At 44.9% G+C, this 26,226-nt stretch overlaps 1 protein-coding gene across 2 annotated transcripts in view; it reads right to left on the bottom strand.

Moving 5' to 3' along the window:
* Positions 1-5,546: 5,546 nt before the first annotated feature.
* Positions 5,547-26,226, bottom strand: part of CYSTM1 (cysteine rich transmembrane module containing 1) — a 53,714-nt gene continuing 33,034 nt past the window's right edge. For both annotated transcript variants that reach the window (XM_043520455.1, XM_043520456.1), the window contains exon 4: positions 5,547-6,089. In XM_043520455.1, the coding sequence (XP_043376390.1) occupies positions 5,983-6,089 (107 nt within the window). In that variant the 3' untranslated portion in view covers positions 5,547-5,982. The remainder of the gene's footprint in view (positions 6,090-26,226) is intronic.

Below are 26,226 nucleotides of genomic sequence, written 5' to 3'. Positions count from 1 at the left end.
AGACTAACATGGCTGCTACTCTGAAACAGGAAAGCATGTGAGCCCTCCACAACAGGAATGGATACAGGTACCTCCCCCCCAACAGCAAGTGCCCAGCACCCATACAGCTGCCAGGTGAGGGAAGAGGTCACCTAAATGGGTCTCGAGAGAAAGAAAGGCCCAGCTACTTGGCTAACAGTATTCATGTGGGCTAGAACCAGGAGCAGACGTGCAGTGGGTGTGGCTCGTACTCTGATGCTCAGGGGCACTAGAGCGGCAGGATGGGGCTCAGGCATTTCCAGCAGGGGAGGTGGATGGGGATTGCACCCATTCTACCTTCTCTGACAGTGCTTGTGGCCTATCCCATGGGCCTGATTTCCTTCCTAGAGGCTCTCCCTCAGTGTTTCCTTCCTGGCTGTCAGTGCTGTGTGCATGCGCGTAGGTGATTTGTGAGGTGGAAGAACTGATGCAGCAGGAGCCATCCCGAGTGGTGTAGTTACAAGGGCAGCTCTGGCACCTTCAGCCCTGCCAGCCTGTGCGCACTTCTGCAATGCCTGAGAACCCACTGGCTGCTGGGGGTTCTTGGCCCTGCTCTTTAGAACTCTGGGTCTGAGGAAATGGTTAAAAAAACCAACTTCCAAAATATAACACTGACCCTGGAGTCCAATCTCCTGATAGTTACAGCCGAACGGCTGCTCACCCACTGCAACACCACAGCCACTAGACTACAGGAAGTAAGGGTCCTAGGTTCCCTTTCAACTCAACCAGCATAGGGGCACCCCCACAGGCCCCCTCTTCCACCTGCAGCCCCCAGGAGAAAGTGTAGGTATATTGTAAGCCTCCCTTTGAAGATGCTCACTTGCTTTGCAGACTGGCTAGGCCCCTCTTCCTCCAGCTGAAGGTCAGGAAGCAGAATCGTGCTTGAAGATAAAACAGGCAGAGGGGAAAGATACTACTGGGGCAAAAGTTCCTTGAGTCCCTCTTGGCTGGGAAACAGGCTCCATTCCCACCTCCCCAGGCTCCTCCTCCCTGTGGGAGGAGCAGCCAGGTACCAGCCTCCATCCAAATGCCGGAGTGGGTGGATGAGGCTTTTCCCTTTCCCCCTCTGAGGATGACAACTGGTTTTTGCAGATGGCCTGGTCTTTCTGGGCAGTGTGAGGAAGGCAGGGCAGCCCACTGGGCGCTGCTAGCTGAGAACACTGACTCCAAAATAGAGCTGGGAGAATTTCTTTTTTCAGTGAACGGTAAATTCACTGAAAAAGGCAGTTGGGGGGCCCCCAAAACTATCCCTGAATTTAGCTCAGGTTCAGCCTGAAAAAGCTGGATTTTTTTTTTTTTGGAAATGTCAAAATTTTTTCAAAGCTACATGTAAAAATTTCAGTTAGAAAATATCATTTCAAATCAACAGTCAAACTGCACCATTCCACCCAAAGCGCATTTCCTGGAGTTTTCCTTTTGAGACGGGACCTGGAAATATTCCCTGTGAGTTTGAAACAAGCTGTGTTCTTCCCACCCAGTTCAACCACCAAACCAGCTAATTATTTGCTCAGCTGTAATGCAGCAGTTGAGTGAGAGGCCCCAGTGCCTACAGTATTCTCCCCCAGGAAATCCAGCTGGGAATAAGGGGAGAACCATGGAGGGAAACACAACAGGGGCCAGAACATCTCATCCAATCTGAAAAAAACTGGATGAACTGACTGCCCCAGGATGGGGAGCCCCCAGGACAGAGGGCTCAGCCTTGCAGTGAGAACGTTGTGGGTGCACGGTGAGCCCCTTCAGCCAGAGTCTGGCCCATGGCTCTAGTGACTAATTCTATGCTGCAGGGTTCCCCCCGGCTGCTCCCATGGCATATTCCCCTCTCCCCAAGGCCCAACCTATGAGCACCCTATACTCCTGGGGGAATTCTGCACCACTGCACATGCAGAAATTAGTCTTTTGTGCAGAATTTCTTTTTCCTCCATGAAAATGGGCTGCAGAGCTACTAGGGGCCATTGAACCCAGCAGAGCCCAGCTCGCAAGTAGAAGACATTGCCGAGGGGAGGGGGAAGGGGAAGGAGCGGGGGCTTCCCAGCAGCTGCAGTTCCCAGCATGCCTTGAAGGAAGGGGGTGGCGCAGGCCTGGGGCCAGCATCAGGTAGTTTCTTCCTCTGGGATCCCTGGGCTCTGAGGTGGGAGGGGGTGCGAGTGTCCGGGCAGGGAGGGACATACAGCTGGGCTCTGTTGAGAACACATCGGCACCGACTGCATGCCCAGGGAGGGCAGGCTGCCAAACAGGAAGTCCGTGTGGCCTCCTGGGCACAGCACTGGACTTTGTGCCCTTTGTTTCAGCGGTTAAGGAGAAGTTTAAAAATCCTTCCAATTCCAAGACCCCCTATAAGCCTCAGGGCCCAGAAACAGCCCCTCCTCCACTGCAAACCTCACTGGCTGCAGTGCAATTTCTATGATGCAGACAGCTTGCTGGGGCCTGGCTCACTGCACCCAAGTTGCCAAAATACAGTGAGCACTCAGTATAAATCCAGGGGACTGTGCGCTGGGCCCAAACAAAAATGAAGTTTCAGCACAGCTGTGATCACAGCCTCCGCTCAGCAAGTTCCTGAATCTGCTTAAGCTTTAAAAATGTTGTTCATAGACTTTAAGGCCAGACAGACCATCATGATTAGAGCCCTACCAAATTCACTGTTCATTTTGGTCAATTTCACAGCCATAGGATTTAAAAAAATCATAAATTTTATGATTTCAGCTATTTAAATCTGAAATGTCTCAGTGTTGTAAGTGTAGGGGTCCTGACCCAAAAAGGAGCCGGGGGGCTCGTCACAAGGTGATTGTAGGGTGGGAGGTTTGCGGTACTGCTACCCTTAATTCTGCACAGCTGCTGGTGGTGGCGCTGCCTTCAGAGCTGGGCAGCTGGAGAGCAGGGGCTCCTGGCTGGGAGCCTAACCCTGAAGGCAGAACTGCTGTCAGCAGCAGCGCAGAAGGAAGGAGGGCATGGTATGGTATTGCCACCCTTACTTCTCTTTTGCTGTCTGCAGAGCTGGGCCCTCAGTCAGCAGCCACCACTCACCAGCTTTGAAGGCAGTGCAAAAGTAAAGCTTGCAATACCGCAAGTCCCTTGCAACTCCTTTTTGGGTCAGGACCCCCAATTTGAGCAACGCCGGTCTCCCCACTAAAATCTGTATAGTCTAGGGTAAAAGCACACAAAAGGCCAGATTTCACAGTCCGTGACACATTTTTCATGGCTGTGAATTTGGTAGGTAGGGCCCTAATCATGATCTAGTCTGACCTCCTGCACATCACAGGCCACAGACCCTCATCCCCACACAAGGCCTGTAATGAACCCCTGGCTGAGTTACTGAAGTCCTCAAATGAAGATTTAAAGAGAGGCAATGCAGGAGATTATTCCTGCAGACCCACCTCTGCTCCATTCAGGCCCCAATCACACTATCAGGCCCACATAGATCTAACTGCAGGCTTGAAACTGTAACCAAGCCTCTAATACAAAGAAAGACCGCAAAAGCCATTTCCTGCGATACAGCAGTCGAAGGAAGCATCACTTTAAAAGCTTTTCATGTGTTAAATGTCAATGACAACAATATATTGTCTGCAACTTTGCACTCAAACCCTGAACGTGTTAGTTCATTGCAAATTAAGACCATGAAATTTGTACTGGGAAACGTTTTGGTTTAATGGTAAACAGAGTCAGGACAGCCTTAAACTGAGGAAGCACAGGCCTTTGAAACAATTTATCTTCCTCTGCTTGGCCCTGATCCAGGGCTTTGGCATGTTTGAGCCAATACACAGTTTTTTTGTTTTTCTGAAAGAACAGAATTTCACTTGGCCTTCTTGCGAGCAGAACTGAAATTCCAAACACTAAAATCAGGCTTAGGCAATAAACCCTCCTGGGCTATTAATCCCCAGCCTGGTTCTCTGCCCCAGCCAATGTCACCATGAAAAGAGGAAAATTTAAAAATCTTGTCTCCTGAACATTGTCTCAAGTTTTGTGATAAGCTAGGATGCTAATTGGGGCCAAATCCAGGCTCTACACATCTCAAGGGAGTTTACGTGATTTCATTGCTACTGACGCTAATGAAAGTGATCCAACACCTTGGGAAGTATAATAGCAGTGAGTTTGGTTACCATATTCTGAGACTATCTTTAGTCCCTGCATGTGATGGCTTCTTTAAACATTGATTGTGTGTATTATGGTACCATCTAGGAGCCTACTCATGGACTAAAACCCCACTGCACTAGGCTCCAAGCAAACATGGAACGATGGTCTATCCACACTGCACTACATCTGCGGGGCTCAAGCTTAGTGACTGTTTAATTGTGGTGTAGATGTTCAGGCAGCCAGAGCTCTGGGACCTACCACATCACAGGGTTCTGGAGCCTGGGCTCCAGTCCAAGTCTGAACACCTACACTGCAATTAAACAGGGCCAGCCACAGGTTTTTAATTGCAGTGTAGACATACCCTAAGAGACAGTTCTTACTGCAAGGAGTTGATATGGATAGATTGGCATGAAACAAGCAGCAGGGGAGCCCTGTCCAAGGGAACTGAAGCAGGAAGATTGAAAATACAAATTTGTCTGCCCTCTGTAAGTCTGCCACTTTGGCCTCATCATTAACTTGCTAATAAGGGGGTTACCACACAGTACTCTGACTCAGTTCTACTTACGAGGAACAGAGGATATTGGGCAGAGAACGAGCTGTCCTAAAGAGCATCTTTAGGTGGAGCTTTGTAGTGCTGCTGGATAATGCTCTTTTTGCTGGTAATTTAATACCTAGTATCTCTCACACTGGAGAAATACAGCAGCAATTTTAACATTCGTTGAATGAATTTAGTGCTGGCCAAAAACAAAACAAAACAAAAAAAAACCAAACAGCTGGGCACGCCCCAGAGATTGACAGGCTTGTCCCAGGGCAGACCTAGCACAAGCTCCCTTCACGCTTACTGCTCACAAGCCTCAGAGTGACACTGGTGGGAGTTCAGCTGCCTTCAGGGCCCATCCAGCCCTCAGCTGCTCTGCTGAGCCTACCAACAGTGGGGCTGAATCGGAATCAATTGTAGTGATGGCTGCTGCAATATGGCACCTGAGGAGTGAGATGTCTCCATCCCAACCTACGGCAAAAAGGCCAAATGTCAATGAAATATTTAAGTTGTCCTGTTAGACAACCTCCTGTCTGGAGACCACCTCAAAGCATCTCCCAGCTCCATCTGCAAATGTCCCCTCCACTTTTGCTGGAAACAGTTGGTACGTGTCCTTTGAGTGGTCATTTAAAGACTGATTCCACTGTGCTGTTACTACTTACATAACAGCAGTATTGTTGATGGAAAATGGACGTTGGTGCCACAGTAATTGTCTCTTAGCTCATCACACACACACACATCCAGGATTTCTGTACTGCAGCAGGGGAGACAATTATCAGTTCCCACAACACAAACTCCCGTGAGGCTCTTGGGGGCCAGTTAAGCAGGGAGCTCCATCACTGCTATGTTGTATTTTCAGAGTAAGTGCAAGGTGTCCAGGGGAACAAAACTAAAGCAACATACCACATACCTGACACACAGCTGATCTGTATCTGACAAATTTATTGAAACAGAAGTGGGAAGTAGCAAAGAAAAAAATCAGTCATTGACTTTAATTATTGCATATTTCTCCATTTCCAAGAAAGGTGAAATTTAAAATGATAAACACACATTGAGTACTAATGAAGCCTTTGGCCAAAAAAAAAAAAAATAAAAAAAAAAAATAAAAAAAATCATTTAGCACATTCTTTAAAATACAACAAAAATCTTAGACATACATTATGAAGGGATTTCCCTTCACTAAATTAAAGGAATGCAAACACCACCACGGCGCTAGAGCGACATCAGACATGGACTGTCAACTGTGCAAAGCGGATCATTGATTACATGGATAGAAAGACATCAGAACAAGAGAGATCACAGAAGAATGCATAGCACTCCGAGTTAGAGGTATTGACAGTGGTGACTTCCTGTGGAACTCAAGTCAGCATGTCCCAAAGGCAGCAGCAGCACAGAGCAGTCCAACACGCTGTCAGACAGGCACTCTCCCCCGTGTTGTCCCTTCTCTGCTCTTCCACAATGTACACTGTGGGGAAACAGGAGGAGAGTTCAGAAGGGTTGCAGTCAGGTCTGTGCAAATATTGTGCAGCATGAGAATGCATGGCCAACGGCTGAAGTCTCTGCCAGACTTGCCAGTTAGTTTTGGCCTCTGATTTGTGTCACACAGCATTTGCTTTCTGTGCCAGATATACAATTCAAAACACACCATTCTGTGATATCCTCACGTGAAAGGTGCTCTCACTTTAGCACTCCACAAACCCAAGACCCTCTGCCTCTCAGGTCTCCTCACTGCACAGGGGAAGATGCTGAGACAGATGCCCACATAGGCAAATGAGGGTACTCGTTACAGGAGATTGACCTAACACACCCAGGGTCTCCTCTGAGGTACTCAACACCTTCAGTGAGGAAGGGTGGAAACTAAGCATAAGCATCTTCCCAAAAAATCCAGTCTCTCTATTAGGTCCCTAACCAGTGGCCATATTTGAAAGCATGGGTTTAAATGACTTGCCCTCATTCAGCCAGCAAGTGTACGACAGCATCCAGACCAGAATCCAGAAGTCCAGCATAGCACCTTCACTCCAAGACCACCCTGCCTCTACACTTCTTACAAAGTCCCCTCAAAATCCATTCCCAGTAGCATCATTCCACTCTGGGCCACACAGATTTACGCCACTTCCTAGACCCTGAATTAAACACCTCATTTTACAGACACTTGCCCCAGATAGATATCACTGCTGAGACACTACCACACTGAAAGATGCAGTGGGAGCAGACCAGCCAGAACCAGTTTCTTGTTACAATAATTGAACAAGAAAACTGGTTTAGCTGGAATCCATCTGGACTCTCCTTTGTCCAACCAATTCGAGAGAGTTTAGTAAATATCACTGCTGTTTATCCAAACACAGGGGAATGCTACATCTGCTGGTCCATGGCAGAAGCTGACAGTGCTATAACCATCGCCTCAGGGACAGTCAGAAAAGCACTGAGATGAGCCCTCCCATGCTGCACCCAAGGCCAGGGCTTTGATAGGAGCAGCCATTTTCCAAGGCACAAGAGAGCAGGGTGATGTACAGGGCACACCTTTCGCTAGGTTTCCATGCTGTGGCATCCAAGATCAGTATTTGCTTATACTTAGGCCTGGTCTATACGCAGCTTGTGTCTCAGCTTAACTGTCAATTGGGAAGGCGAGTTTTTACTGATGTTTTTATACTGATACATCCCTAGTGAGGATGCAGTTACACACAGGTGTAAAGGTGCCTGACACTGGTATATCTTATTTCCCTTCCTGTACAGGAGCAGGCTATACTGGTACAAAGACCTGAATACCAGTCTAACTGCCTCCACACTAGGAGGATTTGCTGCTGGAACTATACTGGTAGAATTACAGTGGTGCTGGGTGTGTAGACGAGCTCTGTGGGATCCAGAGTGGCACTGCTGAGACTGCACAGGAAAGGCCAAGGCACGTTCCAGAATATTCAAGGAGGAGGAAAGTGCCCAAATGCTGCACTTGGTGCTAGGGACGATTAAAAACACTGGATCCAATCCTAAAGCATCTGGCTGAGCTGCAGCACGGAAGCAGAAAGATGCCCCTGTAGAAAGGCTACTGGATGTGTGAAAGGCAGCAGCTCTCTGATGTACTTCAGGCACAGATCATGTGCTGCACCAGGTTTAATGAACCAGATGCAGCAGAGCTGTGTGGGTCAGACACTGAGAACCAGGAAGGCCTTAATTCTAATGCCAGCTCGATACTGACTGCTGTGTGGTCTTGGGCACATCCCCTGTGTAAATTGGGATAGTACCAGCTCCCTCACAGGGGTGGGAGGGAATGGTCAATGTTTGCAAAGCCCTTTGAAGACAAAGGACGATTTAAGTGCCAGGTGTCACTGATGGACCTCAGGCAGGCCACAGACTGAAATGGAGTCTTGGTCCAGAGAGCAGCATTAAGGCAGTTGGCAGCATGGGTTTCCCTGGCTTTTCAAAGCATTGCCCGCCATGGCGAGAGACTCATCCAGACAGATTTGGGGAAGCATCCTGCTTTCCAGAGTCTTTAATGGTAAAAGTGCTTTGCAGGCTGTACTCGGCCTCCAGACGTACATCACTTAATGAACTGGGAATGAGACTGGGTGGGTGAGATTCTGTGGCCTGCATTGTGCAGGTCAGACTAGATGATCATAATGGTCCCTTCTGACCTTAATATCTATGAATCTATGAAACTGGGCACAGAGACCAATCTCCCCAGTCGAGAATATGAACCAGTCTATTTGGCATCTTCTATAGTGTACGCTCAAATCAGCACTCTTAGGAGGGACAAGTTCAAAGCTCCCTCAGCCCTCTGTTGTGGGGTAGGGACCATGACTGTGCACAGGACAAGGAATATAGGGTGGGGTTGTTCCTGCTATGGGACATTCCTGGGAGGAAGCAGTATAAGAACTCACCCACGCTTCCTGAAGGCTTGGCTTAAAGCCTTGCTCACCGACAAGCAGTCCCCTGCAGGTCACCTCCATCCAGCATGTCCTACTGCCTGCTACTAGAATCTCAGAAGCTCTGCAGCTAACTTCCAAACAAAGCCTATTCTGGGGCAGTGTCCTAAAGGAACAGTGCAGCAGCAATTTACAAAATGTTCCTGACACCATCCTTCATACGACTGCTTTAGAAATGACTGGCACCCAAAAGTTCAGAAACAATTTCTTACCCTGCTTTACTAATGCTACTTTCACTTGTTGTAAAACTGTCCTCTCACCATGAATGGCGAATGAGTGAAACAGACAGGGTAGTGGCACACTTTTGGGGCAGTGCCTTTTAAGGAAATTCCTCTAGCCTGTTTCCAGAAAGAAAACTAAGTTTCATGGTATGCATCTCGGCAATTGTCAGCCAATGGGGAAACAGGTTAAAAATAGCCATTGGTCTCCACGGAGGAACTCCAGGAGTGTCCAGAATCAGAAGCAGTTTGATTTGGAAATACAAATAAATGGAAAGGGAACATTCCCTGCCCAAACACTGTCAATGGGTCAGACCCATAATCAGAGCATTGTGAAGGGCTTTGCATATGGCATTTTCTAGCAGTGCTGAATGAGGGGTCTGTCAGGGCTGCACTCTGTGACAAGCAAGACCAAGAAAAGTGCACATGGGTAAGTTCTCAGGAGACCTCTGCTCATGGCACTGGAGCATTGGTCTCCCTGCCAGAGGTACAAATGTGTTTTATTACAAAATGTAGCAGTTTCCTGGCCTCACTTCAGCCGAACAGTTGAGCAATAGCTGCATCTGCAGAGAGCTTACTGAGCTGATGTCCTGCCCCTCAAGTTTAGTCACTGCTATGCTTCTGGACCAGCTGCTGTGGTGGAGCCATCAATGCTGCATCTCTCTGAAGCACTTCACAGCATCATGCACCGCATCTCAGCAGCTTGGGCAACCTTCCACCAGACACAGGACTGTACACTCAGCACCCCAGCTGCAGCCCCCTCCTCTCACCCACCCCACTGGTACTGAGCTGGCCCAGGAGTGACTCAGCTGCATCCCCAGGCTGATGGAGGTGGTGAAGTTGGGAGTGGAGAAGGATGTTAGCACATAACCTCACTCAGGTGAGCAGGGCATTTTAACTCAACGTTGTTAAGATGCAGGCTCAGCCTCTACAGACAAGGTAGACTAGAAAGACCTAGGCAGAAGATCACATCAGACAGGGTGATGAACTCAAATGTTTTACAGGAGAGTCAAAAGCATGATGGTAAATTGGAACAATTCAGAATGGCCTGTGTTGTGTGTTTGTACCAGTCCAGCTTCCCAATGATTTTGACCTAACCCAACATACCCTGCCATTTTCAGCATTATTCTGTTTGCCTGAGTGTCCAAAAGATGGGAGCAGACTAAGAGCTCCAAGCAGCACAGCACTCAGCAGCAGATGGCAAGAGAAGTCTGATGGGATGAGCATCATGAACAGACTATGGAGATTTCAGCCTCTGTTGTGGAGAGAGCTGCTTGCAACCTGGAACAATTGCACTCGACTGTCATCTTCCTCTGGACTTATCCCGGCTGCACTGGGACAGCACACAGCAGGGATAGCACAACAGCAGCAGAACTGTTTGAAGACAAGTGAGGGGAGAACTGGGCGGGTAGGAGAGGATCCTGGAAGTGATTTGGCACATTCAGGGTGTTTGCTAAAAGGGGAAGATTGCAGGGCTAGGCGGTTGTTTAACCTGCTCTTGTATGAGAGCCTGAGACACAAGCATAGGCAACACCAGTACATGCTCTACACAGGGAGGCAGCAGAATGGCTCAGTGGGGCAGGAGCTTCCAAGGTCTTATCTTGGCTCTGCCAGAGACCCACTGTACTGACCTGGACAAGTCACTTAACTTCTGTCTCAGGTTCCCCATCTGTAAAATACTCCCACTGCACATGGTACGATAGGGATCTGTTCCTGTTTGTAAAGTGCTCTAAGAATGAATTATTAGGATTACCACAGGACTTTGCAGGAAGACACGGGAGTTGACTCAGTATCTGCCCCCAGGAAAAGTCCCACTCTAATTAGCAGAGTCCAATTAACACCCTCTCCTCCGTTCGTTGGGAACGTAATCAAGACAAAAGCCTTTCGTGTTGCATGGGTAGCTCCAGCTCCAGATGAGCAACTGGGGGCTCAGGCAGAGCACTGCAGTTCACACTGCGTCCTCCCAGGATCCCGTGCAGTTTCACTTGTGAGTGGAATTACAGCGCATTTCACACTGCAGCAGGGAGGACAGAGTTACTAGCAGACCGCCACAGAAGTCTATCTAGCACAGAGGTGACAGATTCTGGTGCAACCCTCCCTGACAGCCTACAGTTACAAGAAGTGAACATGTCTATTTGCCCTGCACAGAGTCAGCTGTAGAAGGGAACAGCTCTTCCAGCTTGTCTGTCTGCCCAGGCGCAGGCTGAGGAAAGCGAGGTTTTCCCTCTCTTCTGCTTGTTCTAGCATCTGATGCCATCTTTCCCTGGCAAGGCAGATGATGCCAGCCACACTATTGCACTGCAGGGGTTTCAAAGGCAGTTTGTAGAATCCATTTGCACAGACCCATTTTGTGGAGGCCAGATAAGAACATATCACCATTGTATATGAGCACCTCACAATCTAATGTATTTATCCTTGCAGGGCAGGGCTGTCATCCCTATTGCTCAGATGGGGGAAACTGAGGTCCAGAGAGTAAGACTGTGGCAGAGTAGGGACCCCCCCGCCCACCCGCCCCCCCTCCCCATCGCAAGCTAGTGCTCTAGCCACCAGAACATCCTTCCTCAGTTCTAATTCAAGCACAAAGATGTGGCAGCTGGTTGCTAGTGCACAAACACAACCACAGCTATCACTAGCTGACTCCCATGCAAGCAGTCTCAGCAAAGGCAAAAGCAGCGACTGGATCACGAGACAACTCCCCTCCCCTCTTTACTGCAGGGGTGAGACAAATAGACAGAGCTTGTACTGCCAGGGACCACACTGCCTTGTCCTGCAGAAAAGGGGCTTCTGTCCCAGGGCAGTCAGTCCAAGACTTGTCACCAGCACCAATTGCACACTGGAAAGTCAGTATGTTGGAGCTGAGGTATTCTGTTTACCTAGGTTTCACGTTTGAAAGCTCAGAGTCAAGTGCCGGTAAGCCTCTCTGGAGACAGCCTCTCCCTAAAGCCTCATGCATGGAGCTGCTTATGCACTAATATCCTACCCCATTTCAGAGGTGGGGTAAGACATTCCCCTCAATCCACTGCCAACCTCTCACGGGTGAGAGCCTCAATCGAGTGCAGTGTTCCGAGATCCCCAGGTGAAAGGTGCCAGTGCAGTGAAAAGGGTTACTACTGAGATCACCTGAGCGGGTGGGAATACAGCTGTAGAGAGGAGTTGACATGTGCCTTACCCTTCCAGGAATGAAGAGGCCAGCTCAGTCCTGCTGCCTCTCTGCAAAGAAAGGCAGAAACCAGAGGAGTGCAGTCAAAGAAAGCCAGATATCTAGCTTTTGATCCAGCCTAGATTCACTCTGATTAGCCTGCTACACATGAAAATCAGCCCCCGCCCTGCCCGGCAGCAGACAATGCTCAGACATTCTCTAGCTATTGCCTTTCTTCTTGGCATTACACACAGAGCTGCAACAAGAAAGAAACCCTGGTGCCACAGAGCATCATTGTCCAGAGCCAGCCAGAGAACACTGAGCTATTCAGTAGGGAGGAGGGACAACAGTGGAGCCAAGTAAGGGAAGAACACAAGCTCTGCCTGTGAATACCAAAAAACGGGAGGCAGTGTGCTCTAGTGGTTGGGAGTCAGAACTGAGTTCTCTCCTGGGCTCTCTCACTAACTCAGAGTAACTACTCCTTTTGGTACCTTAGTTTCCTCTGCATGATACTGTCCTCATAGGGTGAGAGGAGCATTTGCAAAGTACTTCAAGATCCTTGCATGGTGCCGCATATCTTGCACCAAAGGCAGAGGCTGCCTACCACCTCAGAGGTCCAGCCTAAGTAGCAGAGATGCCTTCTGAATAAGGAGGGGATGATGCCTATGGAGGGTGGAGGAGATGGACAGGGGAAATCTCTGCAAGAGATGGCAGAGGGGATTCCTCTCCCTCAGCTGAGAGGAGATGTTCACTTGCCCTTTAACACCGTCTACAGTCTGAAGGGATTCTCAGCTGCTCCTGGATTTCCAGGGAGCAACAATAGCTCAGAATGCCTTTTCTATCTCTTCCTGGCAAGGCGTTTGCCACCTTACTGTGCAGGGCCTCTTGCTCAGAGCACACCACATCTGAGTTCCAGAGATTACACTGACTTTCCAGGTGCAATTCAAGCTATTTGTGTTTCTGAAGCCCTAGAAAGCTGGGTCCTGGCTGGCTGAGTCCATCTCTCCTTATGCCCCACCCCAGCTGCTGGGATCAGCTGGAATGCTTCGAGTGCCCAGATCTGAATGCCAGGCAAGGCGCTGGGAGTACATTCTCAGTAGCAGGGAGGGGCTTCCTCCACTGGTCTGACAGAGCTGGTCATGACCTTCAGGGCATATCACAGGGCTTCTCTAGTCATACTAGTGTTTGCCTGAGGGGACTGGAGCTCTTGGTGGCTTCAGGGCTGTTGCTCTAGGCAGACACACTGCCTGTTTAGCTAGGTGATATTCCTAAAGCTGTGATCAGTGCATTTTACAAACAAAGTTCTAAACAATTCAGCAGGAAGGGGTCCCATCAAACTCTCCTGCATCCCCTCTGAACAGAAGCCAGTCAGAAACCCTACACCCTGCCCAGCCCCAGAAATAGAACTGTCACATGCGTGCAGCCCTTCAATTTGCTGGCAAGTATAACATTACCCAGTCTCTGGCCAACCTAACAGACCTGCCAGTCACATGCTCTTAGACCAACCCAGCCAGGGTACCCATGCTGAACCTTTACAAAGAGGTCGCTCCACCTCAGCTGCTCTCACACAGGATTGAAAGCTACTGGGCACCAACAAGAAGTGTTCAAATTTCCCTAAAAACCAACAGACTGGCATTTTCATTTGGGTTAACAGAGCAGGCGAGTTTCTCTCTGCACCAGAAAACACACAAACCACTTCACTGCTCCTCTTTCCCCAGACCCCCAGAGAAATCCAATGCAAGACAGGAAGGCTCAAGTTACTACATAGGGATTTGTGTTGCTTCATGCAATTTAACTGGACTGTCCTCTCTGTCTTGTGTTGCATGTTCCCATGAACAACCCTCCTGCTGCTTTTTCTTCTTCCCCCTCCTTTGTAAGCCACTGGTGCTATCCTCACTTGTGAACAGCTTCACAAATAGGATAAAGGATCAACTTGCAATGAAGGCACAGGACTGGGAATCTGAGGACCTTTATTTGATTCCCAGTTCTGCCACAGGCTTTCCTACGAGCCCTTGCCAAATCACAATCTTTGTGCCTCAGTTTCTCCATTGGTAAAATTAAGCTAATAATACTGACCCCTCTCAGGTGGGGAGAGATCATTCAGGAAGAAACAGTTTCTCTTCTCATATATAAAGATCTAGAACAATTATCTTTTATTGCAAAGGGAAAGTGGCCTATGAAGACAGAAGAATAAGTATTTTGTCTCTATTGCACTGGTGCCAAGCACTCTGTATTGATCATTCCCTGCATTGGGGAGCATATAAAAGGCATGTTGGAACATCTTTCCCAATAATATACACACAGACGCAAAACCTGACACACAATGCAAACTAATAATGAGCAGAATTTTTGTTGATAGTTTGTAAAACAGTCACATTGAGTTTAATTGCAAATTTCACTGGAAAGCAATTTTGCTTTAAAATGAATAATAAAGTGAGGAGAATTATGTAAAGAGCAGAACTAAATGCAATCCAGAGAAATCTGCATCAGGTATTATTCTAGGACTAGAAGCATAAAATAAAGGGTCTAACTGAAGTATTTATTCATTTTACACTAGATATGAAACACTTGCTGAAATATTAAACATTGAGGTTCTTCTCATGTGAGGGGAGCATATGAACTGTGTAACAGTACCTTAGTGTATGGTATAACTGGCTCCATGCTGCCCATGTGACTTTTCAGTATGGCAGCTCTCAGAACTGTCAACATGAGACTTCATCTTCAAAGCAACTCGGCTGTTGATACAGGGCAAGTCATGCTTCCTCCGTCAGAGGAGCTTTCACACTCCTAAGCCACAGAAGTTACATCTATAATAGCTCATTATGGAACAGCTTTCCACAAAAAGAAACTAAGAAAAAGTCACCTGAAGTCGAAGAGCTCCCATTGTCCCCTCAGAAAAGGGCAGCTGTGCACAAGAGACCCGACCAAACCAAAAAGGAAGTTCTTTTCAATGTTACATTATAGGGGACACTGCAGTTAACAGAAGCTGCAAATCCAAATGTAGCATATGTCTATACTGCAATCAGAGGTGTGACTGCAGCATGTGTAGACATACCTGAGCTACCTTTGATTTAGCCTACCTCCAATAACAAATAGCTGAGAAGCCAATGGACTAGCCATTCAAGAACATACCTAGGGTCCTGGGCTGGCTTGTACAGCCTGTGCTGCCATGGCTTCCCAGATATTATTGTTCAAGCTAGCTAGATCAAAGCTAGCACATGTCTACACATGCTGCAGTCACACCTCTCATTACAGCATTGACATACCCTAAGGGCTGGTCTACACTGAAAAGTTACACTGGCAAAGCTATGTCTCAGGGGTGTGAAAAATCCACACCCTGAGTCACATAGTTAAGCCAACCCAAACCCTGGTGTAGACAGTGCTAGGTGGATGGAAGAATTCTTCCATTGACCTAGCTACCACCTCTTGGGGAGGGGATTACCTATAGCAATGGGAAACCCTTCCCCACCGTTGGAGTAAGCGTTTTAAGTGTAGCCATAGCCTTAGCTGTTTTATGCCATTGGCTGGGGAAGACTGGTAACAAAATTAAGTCCTTTAAAGACTGACATTTTTAAGCCTAACATTTTTGGCTATAAAGAAGGGGATCTTGAAAATCTAACATGCACAGAAACACCTGAGATTTTTTAAATGCCAGATATTCTTTTCCTTTGGACCTTCCTCTGCAGTGCTGGACACCTCTAGTACAGGAGAACGATAAAATAAAACTGATTGAAAATAAAGCAGAACTGAACTCTGGAGATGGATTGTGATATAAAAAACAAAGAGCCAAAATATTGCAGGATCATTTTTCAAGAGCACCTTACATTAGTAAAATTGGAAACATTAGTAAGACAGCTATGGTAAAGGATTCAATATAGTTCTTTAGAAAATGTACCTTTAAAAACCAATCTGCAATGCTCTTAAAAACAGTACCAATATCTGCGATCAGTCACAGGGGATCTGTGTAGCCTCAAATACGAATATATTTAAAAATGCACTGTTTGAAAAAGTCAGTCCCTCCTTTGCTTACTTGCAGAGCCCTAGCTCAGGTTCATGGATTTACTCAGCAACAGGAGACAATGCCCCTAACACAGTGCAGCAAAGATGGCTGCCCTAGGTGGATGCGATGTCAGCAGATGTGGTGAGGCAAATGTGGAAGGGCTGAATTCAGGATTCAGGATGCAATCCAACTGTCATTGACTTCAAGGCAATAAATGGTAAAAGAAGGACTGATTTTCAAATATTGGGTTTTAAAGAGTCTCAATGTGAAGACAAACCACTTTTAAGAAGGTAAATTTAGCTCTACAATCAGCACCTGACATGCTGCCAATTTGAGCTTTTACAGTCGTGCTGTATTATTAATCTTTAGAATGCCCCTCTTCCCCCTTGTCGGGGGGAGACCCACACATTCAACACGGGAAACTGACTCTATAAGGTGGAAAAGTGAGTGACTATTTAATAGGGCTATCATAGTGCACAAAGTAAACTGATTCAGAAGACAAAAAAATATTTTTCTCTATTTTCTTCCCAGTGCTAGTAATTTAAGTCTTACTTGTAAGAATAGAAGGCAAATATTACAGCAAAATGTGATCTTAAGTTGAAGGCATTCTTAAAAAGTATTTATTCATGATGTCTACACAGATCTTCTGCTACTGATTTGAGATCTTGACCAACTTTACTAATTTAAAGCTTTGTAATTGATGGCCAGCAAAGGAAAACTATAGGGAAACTCAATATCTTAAGTGTTATTAACAGTGATGACTGCCCATTACTTCCCTAAAACAGGGCATCAGTATTTTCCCTAAAAAAATAGAACAAAAAACCCTCAAAGGAACCCACTAAAATTTAGTGGGCAGGAATGCACATCCAGTTCAATTTTTCTTGCAAATGACTGATTGGGTGAAAACAGCCTGGCTAAGTACAAGTAATACCCAAGAGTCTGAAATTTTATATTAGTGAAGAGCCTTGGCTAGCAGTACTAAAATGTAACTACGGTAAATCTGCCAAATCATTCATTTTTTGGAATCTCACTAACCAAATTTGTTTTATCCCAAATCTGCACAATAGTGGAAGAATTGTTAATAGACCCAGTAGGGCTGGTAAAAAAATTTCTATTGAAACTTTGGTATTTTTTTTTACTTCATTTTTTGCAAAATAATTTGTTCTGTTTTCTGCATAAAATTTACTTTTTTGTCAAAAAATCCAGACACCCTAAAAAACAAAATATTTTTATTTGGATACGCTTTCAGTGCCTCATGGGAGTTGTAGTTTGGTTGCTCCTTGTCCCCATTCTTCTCTTTGGTGAGCTGTAGCTCACGAAAGCTTAGGCTCAAATAAATTTTTTAGTCTCTAAGGTGCCACAAGTACTCCTTTTCTTTTTGGTCATACTACATCTCCCATGATGTACCATGGCCAAGGACAAAACAACTCCCATCACCACAAAGGGACACCATAATTAAGGCTGTGATTTAGTCACAGAAGTCATGGAATCTGTGACTTCCAAAGACCTCTGTGACTTCAGCCAGCGCTGGCTGGGAGCTACAGGGTCCCCTGCCACCTATGGAGGCAGGGAGCTGTAGGGTACACCCGCTACCCCAGGCAGGACGGGGGGTCCCGCCACTCCCAGCTGCCGCTCCAGGCGGCAAGGGGGACCCCCACCACTCCCAGCCAGCAGGGGGGAATCCCAGAGCTCCTGGTGGCTGCTGGTGCCAGGGGGAACCCCTGCAGCTCCTAGCCCCCTCAGGTGGTGGGCGCTCTGGGAGCTCTAAGCCTCCTCCTTTTGTCATGGATATATTAGTAAAACTCAGGGACAGGTTACAGGCTTCTATAAATTTTTCATTATTGCCTGTAACCTGTCCATGACTTTTATTAAAAATATCGGTGACAAAATCTTAGCCTTAGCCATAATGCACCGTGATAGATGTAGTCCAACTAGAGAGCAGGCCCATGGAGCATAATGGGAACATGAGCCACCTCAGCTACAAATCCCATAAAGCACCATGGTGGCATTTCTGAGTTGAAATATTTCAGTTTTTCGCTGAACTTCAATAAAAAAGCTTTTGTTAGGAAAAAAAAATAATCCCAGTTTTCCACAAAAAAGACCCCTCGTTTTCTGATCAGTTCTAAGATCTAGTTTGTTCTCCAATTACTCAGCAGTAGATCAAAGTGGATCATGATTTTATATTATCGCGGTGTTCCTCTTAATTACATGGAGTACTAGTCAGTACAATCCAATGCAAATAATAGTCAATGTTGTATTGTTCTAAAAGCAAATACTACATCACCTTTTCATATAAAACAGACTGCTTTATCTTAAGCTCACATTCAGTTTCTGGCTGTACCCGATTCATGTGTTACTGATTAACTCCATGGAGAAATGGCTTTATGCAAAATATTCAGAACCTTTCCCGTTTCAACACTAGACCTGGTGTTATGACGCTATTAGAAACTGGGATGGTCCTATCTTTGTACCCAAATCTACATAGATTACAGTCCAGTCACACACACAAGCTTTTGACAAGCTGTACCAACCAAAGGTCTTGGAACTAACAGCACATAGCATCAGAGCATAGGTACTTATTTGTCCTCTGAAGGTAACCTACAGAGACTAATCAAATCCCTTGGAGCTCCCACTGGTCAGTTCTGAGCCACTGAGGTCAGGCCCTTGCTCAGATACCCTAAACTGCCTCAGCCAAAATAAGTGATAAAGCAAGATATAAAAATGTACCTCTAGCTTATTAAATCTATCATATTTTGATTAAGAGAAGTCCCAATTCTTTGGGGAGGAGCATTGGACTCATTAGGCTGTGTATCTGCAGAGAACAGTTACAGGTAAGCGGTTCTCTCTCCTCTACAAATATGCAATCCCAAAAGGGATTCCCACCTGTAGGCACTAAATTGGTTCATGGATATCTGAAAAGAAAATATCAGAGACAACAGGCAGTGCAAGGATCTTGAGAAGGTTATAGACAAGAGCTGAGAGGCCTCAAACTTCTGGAGGTGGGCTCAGGTACTACAGTGAGAGGCTCAGTGTAAAAACACTATGAAAGATGGGCTTCATCAGGATGGGCACACAGAGGGAAAGTTGACCAGAAAAATGGTTAAGGTCACTGCCTTTGGAGGAAATTTAAGATGTGTGCTTTGTACTTACTACTATGAAGTACTTGGGACTACAGTGAATCAGCAACAAGGGCTGGAAGTTCACTCACTCTAAACTGAAGTTGTTGCCATCAAGAAAGTGATTTTTCCAGGGGCGTAATCTGAGGTCAGAGCTATTAACTGATTCAAAAGCCAGGAGTTCATCAGATGACCTAGAATATTATTACCCCCACCATAAAAAAAAGGGCTCCAGAGAAACCAGATGGTGAACATTTCCAACTGGAAACACCTTCCAGATTTATTTTAGAGGAGCCTGGCCTTCAACTCAGGCCAACAGGTAAAAATGGCTGTCAAGCAGTGTTGTGGGGAACATGCCACTTGCACCTTATCAACAGACAGTAACCTTTACCATTTTCAGTGATTGAAAACCAGCATGCCTCTCTGTTTCCACTCTTGCAGGAGGAATGCTGACGGGGGGGGGGGAAGCCCAGACTAGGATGTAATGCCCTACTTCTGTGTGATCACATGCAGCTAGACCTGAAGCCTGATGGGATCAGATACGTTCACCCAAACATGGGCAACTGTCCTCTCCCATACTGCCAGCAGGGGGCTATTCAGGGCAAACATGGTCTCATCTGAGGTTGGCCAGGACCTTTGCTCTAAGATATTGGTGGAAGATGCATAAGCTTTGCAGAAGTTGTCTGTTGGCAGTAAGGTCTCTTCCTGGCTTGTGCAGGATACCAACAGGTTGTTTGTTCATTCAGAGGTCTCTGAACAGTTCTACCTTTGGTGGACCATCCCACCCAACCATGCCCCTGAAGCAACTACGCAAGATGGTCCACTACCAAGGGATTCAGACTAGCCCTTCTGCAATCATGCTCCTGCTAGACAGGTGCCCACTAGGTACATCTCATGAGACATTCTCTGCAGATGTGGATTGGGTCTTTCTGACAGGAGGTATAATGTTATCTCTTCCTGCTGGTTTATGGAGTATATGGTGACTCAAGTGTCCATTTGAATCACAGCCACCAGATGGGAAACTCACTTTCTGGGGATTTAAGCTTTCATTTTATGGCGCTTACAGGTCACAAGATATTGTACCTTTAAAAGGCCACTGTTCTGTCACTCAAGCATTGCTTTCTGACACTGGGCAGCACTACACATCTATCAAAGATTCTAGACCAATCTGTCCAACATTACATGATATATTCCTACAGCAGATTCACATTTGACACCCATTTAAGGAAAAGCGCAATTTAAATTTGAAAGACTAATCAATTCCTCCAGTTGTAAACATGCATCCATCAGCAAACTTCCCCACTGGCTGGAATGCATGGGAAAAACTAGAGTTATAAGGCAGTTAAAAGTTGTACGAGAGCTGCTCCTCCTCCTGGAAAAATCAGGTTTTCGATCAACCTAATATGGATTTTTTAAAAATTTTTGCAATTTTTGGATTCGGTTTGACCCAAACAGATTTTTTTTTATTTTTCACAATTGCCAGTGAACCCAAAAATTTGTTATTCACCCAGCTCTACTGAGGAGCGGTTTTAGCCTTGTGTTATCCAGGTGGTCCTGAGGGAAGCATGCTGCAGAAGGCATGAAGTTCCAGGGAGAGGAGAGAACAGGCACCGTCCCTTCCACATTCCATCTTGGCAGGTCTGATTCTCACTTAGATCACAACAGCAGAGGGGAGATTATTGTGATCTTACACCAGACTGGATTTCTGTTGGGACGCAGTAAAACAGCAGCTCTCACTCACTGAGACACACTAGCTTCCTGCCCTGGCCTGGAGACATGAATAGTGACCGGCTTGAACACACACAGTTTTTAAAGTGACTCTTCCTTCCTATATCTATCTAAGGCATTAAAGGTAATCACTGCAATTCCTGTAATGTGACGTGGGGGGAGGAGAAATTGCAAGCCTGTAGAAAAAGCGGATCAGGTCAGTGAGTATTTTTTGTTTTGCCTGCAGACTGAGAAAGGCGGACCAGCACCACTTACACAGTCTCTCCTTCTGAAGTTACAATCTGCTTGCATGCTCCAAAGAGGTTCCCAAGAGGCGAGGGAGTTCGTGTCCAGCTAAGAGAAAAATTAGGAGGAATTGGGCTTGGCTAGGAAGGTAGTTTAATGAGGATTGCCACTGGGATGAGTTCTTCTAAGGAAGGTGGTTTTTTTATTTGTTTTTTTGTTTGTTTTTTTTTTAAGAACCAAAGCTAGACACATCAAATCTGATTCCTCAGTTCAAGTTAAATGTTAACGATAAGGAAAAGGCTCTCCGCTCCAGTGCTATCTTTCTATTCCCCAACACACGAGGCATGACAACACAAATATATAGAAAGGACATAGTGCAATGCAACACGGTGTCTCACACATTTGCGAGACAATGGATAGATAGATATTTGGTTTACATCTTGTGAGAGACGTACACTAAAAACTTGGCAACAACAATTTGATGAATAGCTCAAATCTTCACATTTGCAGGATTTTTGTTTTTTTTAAAAGAATTAAATGGTGTCTGGATAACCCTGAACTCCTTCTAGGGGAGTAGGATAAAGTGTACCCCGGCACTATGTTTAATTGCGTTCCAAGGTTCACATCCAACTGCGATATAAACTGTAGAGTAGATCTAAAACCTTCCCTGAATTAGGTCTGAAGACACTGGGATGTCAGATCAGATGCAAAGTTGCAAACAGATCCAGAACAGACCTAGACTCCCTGATAGCTGGTAAAAAGAACAAAGTATAGCTCTACATATCAGCCATTGCAGCTGCTGAGAGTCACAGTTCTCCAGAAATGGCAAGAGAGCCCCATGAGTCAGAGAAGCCAGCTAGTAATAAAGACAGCCACAACTCCCAAAATACATGTGGGGCTTCACATTGGGGGATGGAGCAGAGAGGTGACAGACCCTCTCCATGGCCTTGCTTTGACTAGGAAAAGGTAGGGTTTAGGTCAGGCTTATGTGTCTGCTCTCTTGACTGTAGACAAAGCCTACCTGGCTCTGGTGAGGCAGAACACAGGTTGTCAAGTTCAATTCAGTGCTGATCTGCCTTCCCAGGCGACCCCCGGGGGGATGTGACATTCCCCCCCTTGACCCCAAATCAACATTTTTGTTGTGAGGGGTCACGATTTAGGTTTTTATTATTTTTTTTTTATAGGGTGGCTAGGGTTATTGTTTTTTTATTTAAATAGCAATACAGCAGAAATAAAATTATTAGGGCAGCAATAATTGCATACACTAGCCAGTAGTGGCTTTTGGCTTTATTAGTAACATAGCATATCATTTTTTGTTGACCTAAATGCCCCATCTGGATGGCTGTGGCAAAGGCAGCTTTCTCCAGATTAAACGTGTGCTGCAACACGATAAAGGATGAGGCATTTGTCTAGAATATGGTCAGATGTTTTTGGGGGTGTGTTAAGGGCAGGAAAACATTGGGTGTAATTCATGAAAAATTAAACACAACATAGTTAGAGATATTGACCATACTTTGCATAACCATGGGCCAATGCACCGAAAAATTTTGTGCCTGAGAGTGTAACAGCAAATTAAGGGGCACCCTGGGGTAGGTGGTCCTCCAAACACACGCAGGGGTATGGTAAACACATGGGCCTCAGTGGGGGCATATTTTGATGCCTTCCCAGCGGATGTGTTGACCCACCTCATAAAAGTGGCCTGGCATTGCCTCTTTTTTAATATATTATTTCAGGGGGCTTTATAGGCCATAATTGCCAGGTGTTGCCCTCTGCAATCCATATGTGCCGATAGTCAGAAAATGTAGTCAGCACATACTGCTTAGCCATGTTATTGGGGGAGCCACTTAGATTCATAGATATTAAGGTCAGAAGGGACCATTATGATCATCTAGTCTGACCTCCTGCACAATGCAGGCCACAGAATCTCACCCACCCAGTCTCATTCCCAGTTCATTAAGTGATGTACATCTGGAGGCTGAGTACAGCCTGCAAAGCACTTTTACCATTAAAGACTCTGGAAAGCAGGATGCTTCCCCAAATCTGTCTGGATGAGTCTCTCGCCATGGCGGGCAATGCTTTGAAAAGCCAGGGAAACCCATGCTGCCAGCTGCCTTAATGCTGCTCTCTGGACCAGACTCCATTTCAGTCTGTGGCCTGCCTGAGGTCCATCAGTGACACCTGGCACTTAAATCGTCCTTTGTCTTCAAAGGGCTTACTTCCCCCACGTTGCAATGGACCACCCAATCCCAGATAACACGTGATGCCTCATTCCCAGGATGCTAAGCCACAATCCCCCCCGCCAATGGATAATTGACTTTTTTTTTTTTTTTTTAATTATGGCTAATTTTGAACAGTGGTAAAATCAAGAAAGGAGGCCCAAAACATTGGGAACCTGAGGATTTCCAGAGAGAAATATCATCATACATATATTGTTTTGCCCTGATGAATTTTGCTGGCTTGAAGCAGCAAGAGCGGTCTCACCACTCCTGTTTGGGGTGTCCCTGGGCTCTTGCTATTACTGCTTTGTCCTGTTAGAGCAAGAGGGAAAGAAAGAGACCAACACAAATGCGCCTATTGGAGAAGGCACAGATGAAAAACTTCTTAAATTATTGTTGTTTTGTTACAGCCTTTTTTGGCTTTTGTTATGGATGTTGTTTGCCTGATTTAGGAGGTTACAACAACATTACATTTTGGGATTAGTAATTGCTATTGCTTGCTAAAGGGCTTTTTATTTTACTTCCACTCCAGGCCACCACAGGAAGAACAGGGTTCGTCCCCATGGGATTCAGGGCCACCCACTAGGTATTTTGCTATGGCCCTGCTGTATCTATTTGGATTATGCACTGTTTTTAAGCACCTTTTTTTCTCCTCTCTCTCCTTTTGCCACACTGTGGCTCGGGCCCCTTTGACCACTTGAGTTAGGGAGAGCTTTTGGAGGCATTTTTTAAAATTATGATTATTTAGATAATTTTATGGACAGCTGGAAACTCGGATAGTCCAGGCAGGTGTCTGGTCCACAACCGAGGCCCATGACACCATGACCAGAAACCTAGGGAGAAGCATATGTTTTGAGCCGATTGTCATGCGCCCATTTTAGTTTGCTTGGTAGCTGAAGCTGGTACATTACCAGAGAGACACGATTTACACTAGAGTACAGACCTACCCACTTGGCGTTTAGAGCGTGGGCTGCTTTTTTATTTTTAAGCTTTTGCAACATTACTATATTTTTAATTTGCCATTTTTGGATGATTTAATGATGATTTTTTATATTTGGCTTTTTTTTTTTTTAAATTTAAAGCGGCCTTTATGGCTTTGTGGGTTTTTATATAGCTCCTCCCTCCACTGGGCAAAGCTGAGACTTTTTTGGTTGTGGCAAACAGTAAATGTCATTATTGGTAAATACAGTACTTACATTACATTTACATTTGTTTATTAGCAAGTTGCTAGACTTTTTTTTTTTTTAGGAATTAATACATACATATTGCTCATTATACTGTATTTTGGTTTTATTATTTAATTTATTTTATATATAGGATTTTAGTGAAATGTTTTTATTACAGGGCTTTGGAGCAACAGGCAAGGACAAACACACCCACTTTTGAGGAGTCCACCTGGTACAACCCCTGGTGTTTAATAGATTCCCTCCCTCCCCAGCCCACTGGCTCGAGGTCTGGGGTAGTCAGAAAGAGTCTATGTGCCATATAAAGAGTGGGCTAACTCTTTATATTTTTGTTTGTTGGTGTGCCTTTTTAATAACAATTTTTTTTTAATTAAAAAGGTCTGGCCTTACTATGCCAGAAACATACTGCATTCATTTGTAATAAGTATTAAATAGTGATTTTTTGCTTTGCTTTAGCAAGTGTATTAAAACCTTAGTGTTCCTTGATATTACTCAAAACATTTTGTGTTTTAAGGTGGACGAAGCAAGTATTTGCATTTCAGTACAGCCCATGGGCAAAAACAGTATGATTTTTTTATTTTTATTTGTTTTTCTATTAGGCTGTTTTGTAGCTGGGACAGAGAGCTTAATTTATTTTTAATTATTTTTAGGTTTATAGTATTTGTAATTTTTGCTTTCAAACCAACATTTTTTTTTTAATATTGCGTTTGCTACTTGAGGATGTTTTTCTGCAGTATTTAATACACAACAATGCTAGCAACAAGACAACCACCACAAGACAAAACGTAGAACACAAAACACAATTTTTATTGTGACAGTATATTTATGGTATTTTGGGTTGCTTTTTAGGTGGTGTTAGCTTTTTTTGAAAGACAAAAACATGTTTTTTACCCCTTTGGGGTAGCAGATTATTGAATATATATTTTTTAAATAAATATTTTTCCTGACTGCAGGCAAAACAGAGGAATTACTGCTATATTTTTTTGTGTTTGTTTTATAGGCAGACCAGGTTTTAATGGCTTTTATTTTTATTAATTAGGTAATTTGCATTAATAAGATGCTTTTTGGCTTGCTTTTGGACTTAAAGCCATTAGCAGCTCAGAGACTTTGTCTTAAAAGAGACACAATCAACTTGCACCATAGTTTGGATTATTTTTTAATTTTTGCTTTAAAAAACATACAAAAATTTGAAAAAGAAAAAAACAACAATTTATTGCGGCTCCTTCTGGAGCCCTAATAGGATTTTAATTAAGTAGCATGGTATGTTTACATTTTTTTTTATAATATATATTGTTTTGTTTTTACATAGCTGTATATAAATTACATTTTTTATACATTTGGGGCAGTTAAGTTTCAATAGAACCCCCTTATATATATAAATATTTTTTAAGCAAATTTGATTAAATTGTTCATAGTTAAATAATTTTAATTAGATAGTTTTTTTGCCTGGATAATTTACAGACTTTTCTTCTAAAAAAAAAAAAAAATGGCCCTTTTTCTTCAGAATGGCTGCAAAGAAACCAAGAATTTTTTTTTAATATTGTTACATTTAATTGCTTCATTTCCTCCAGCCTTTGCAGAGAACTTTTTTTTTTAATTTGTTTATTTTTTTAAAATGACACCTTTATTAACTTAGATTTTACCATTCCAAGTACTATTTCAGGGATTTGAATTTTTTATGCCTGTACTTACTGCTTTTTTTACTTTTGCTATTATGCTTTTAGGGCTTCCAACCCATTTTCCAATTTTTTTGTTTGCTGCCTGCCTGTTTGAGCCCGATCCTGGTTTGTTTGTTTTTTTTTTTGCTGCATTGTTTCTTTTTATGGGTACAGGCTTTGTTCCACTACCAATTTAGC

Source organism: Dermochelys coriacea, chromosome 8, assembly GCF_009764565.3.
Source record: "Dermochelys coriacea isolate rDerCor1 chromosome 8, rDerCor1.pri.v4, whole genome shotgun sequence".
In the NCBI taxonomy this organism is placed as follows: Eukaryota; Metazoa; Chordata; order Testudines; family Dermochelyidae; genus Dermochelys; species Dermochelys coriacea.
Note: the sequence above shows the minus strand (reverse complement) of the source record. Positions and strands in the feature narration are given on the sequence as shown.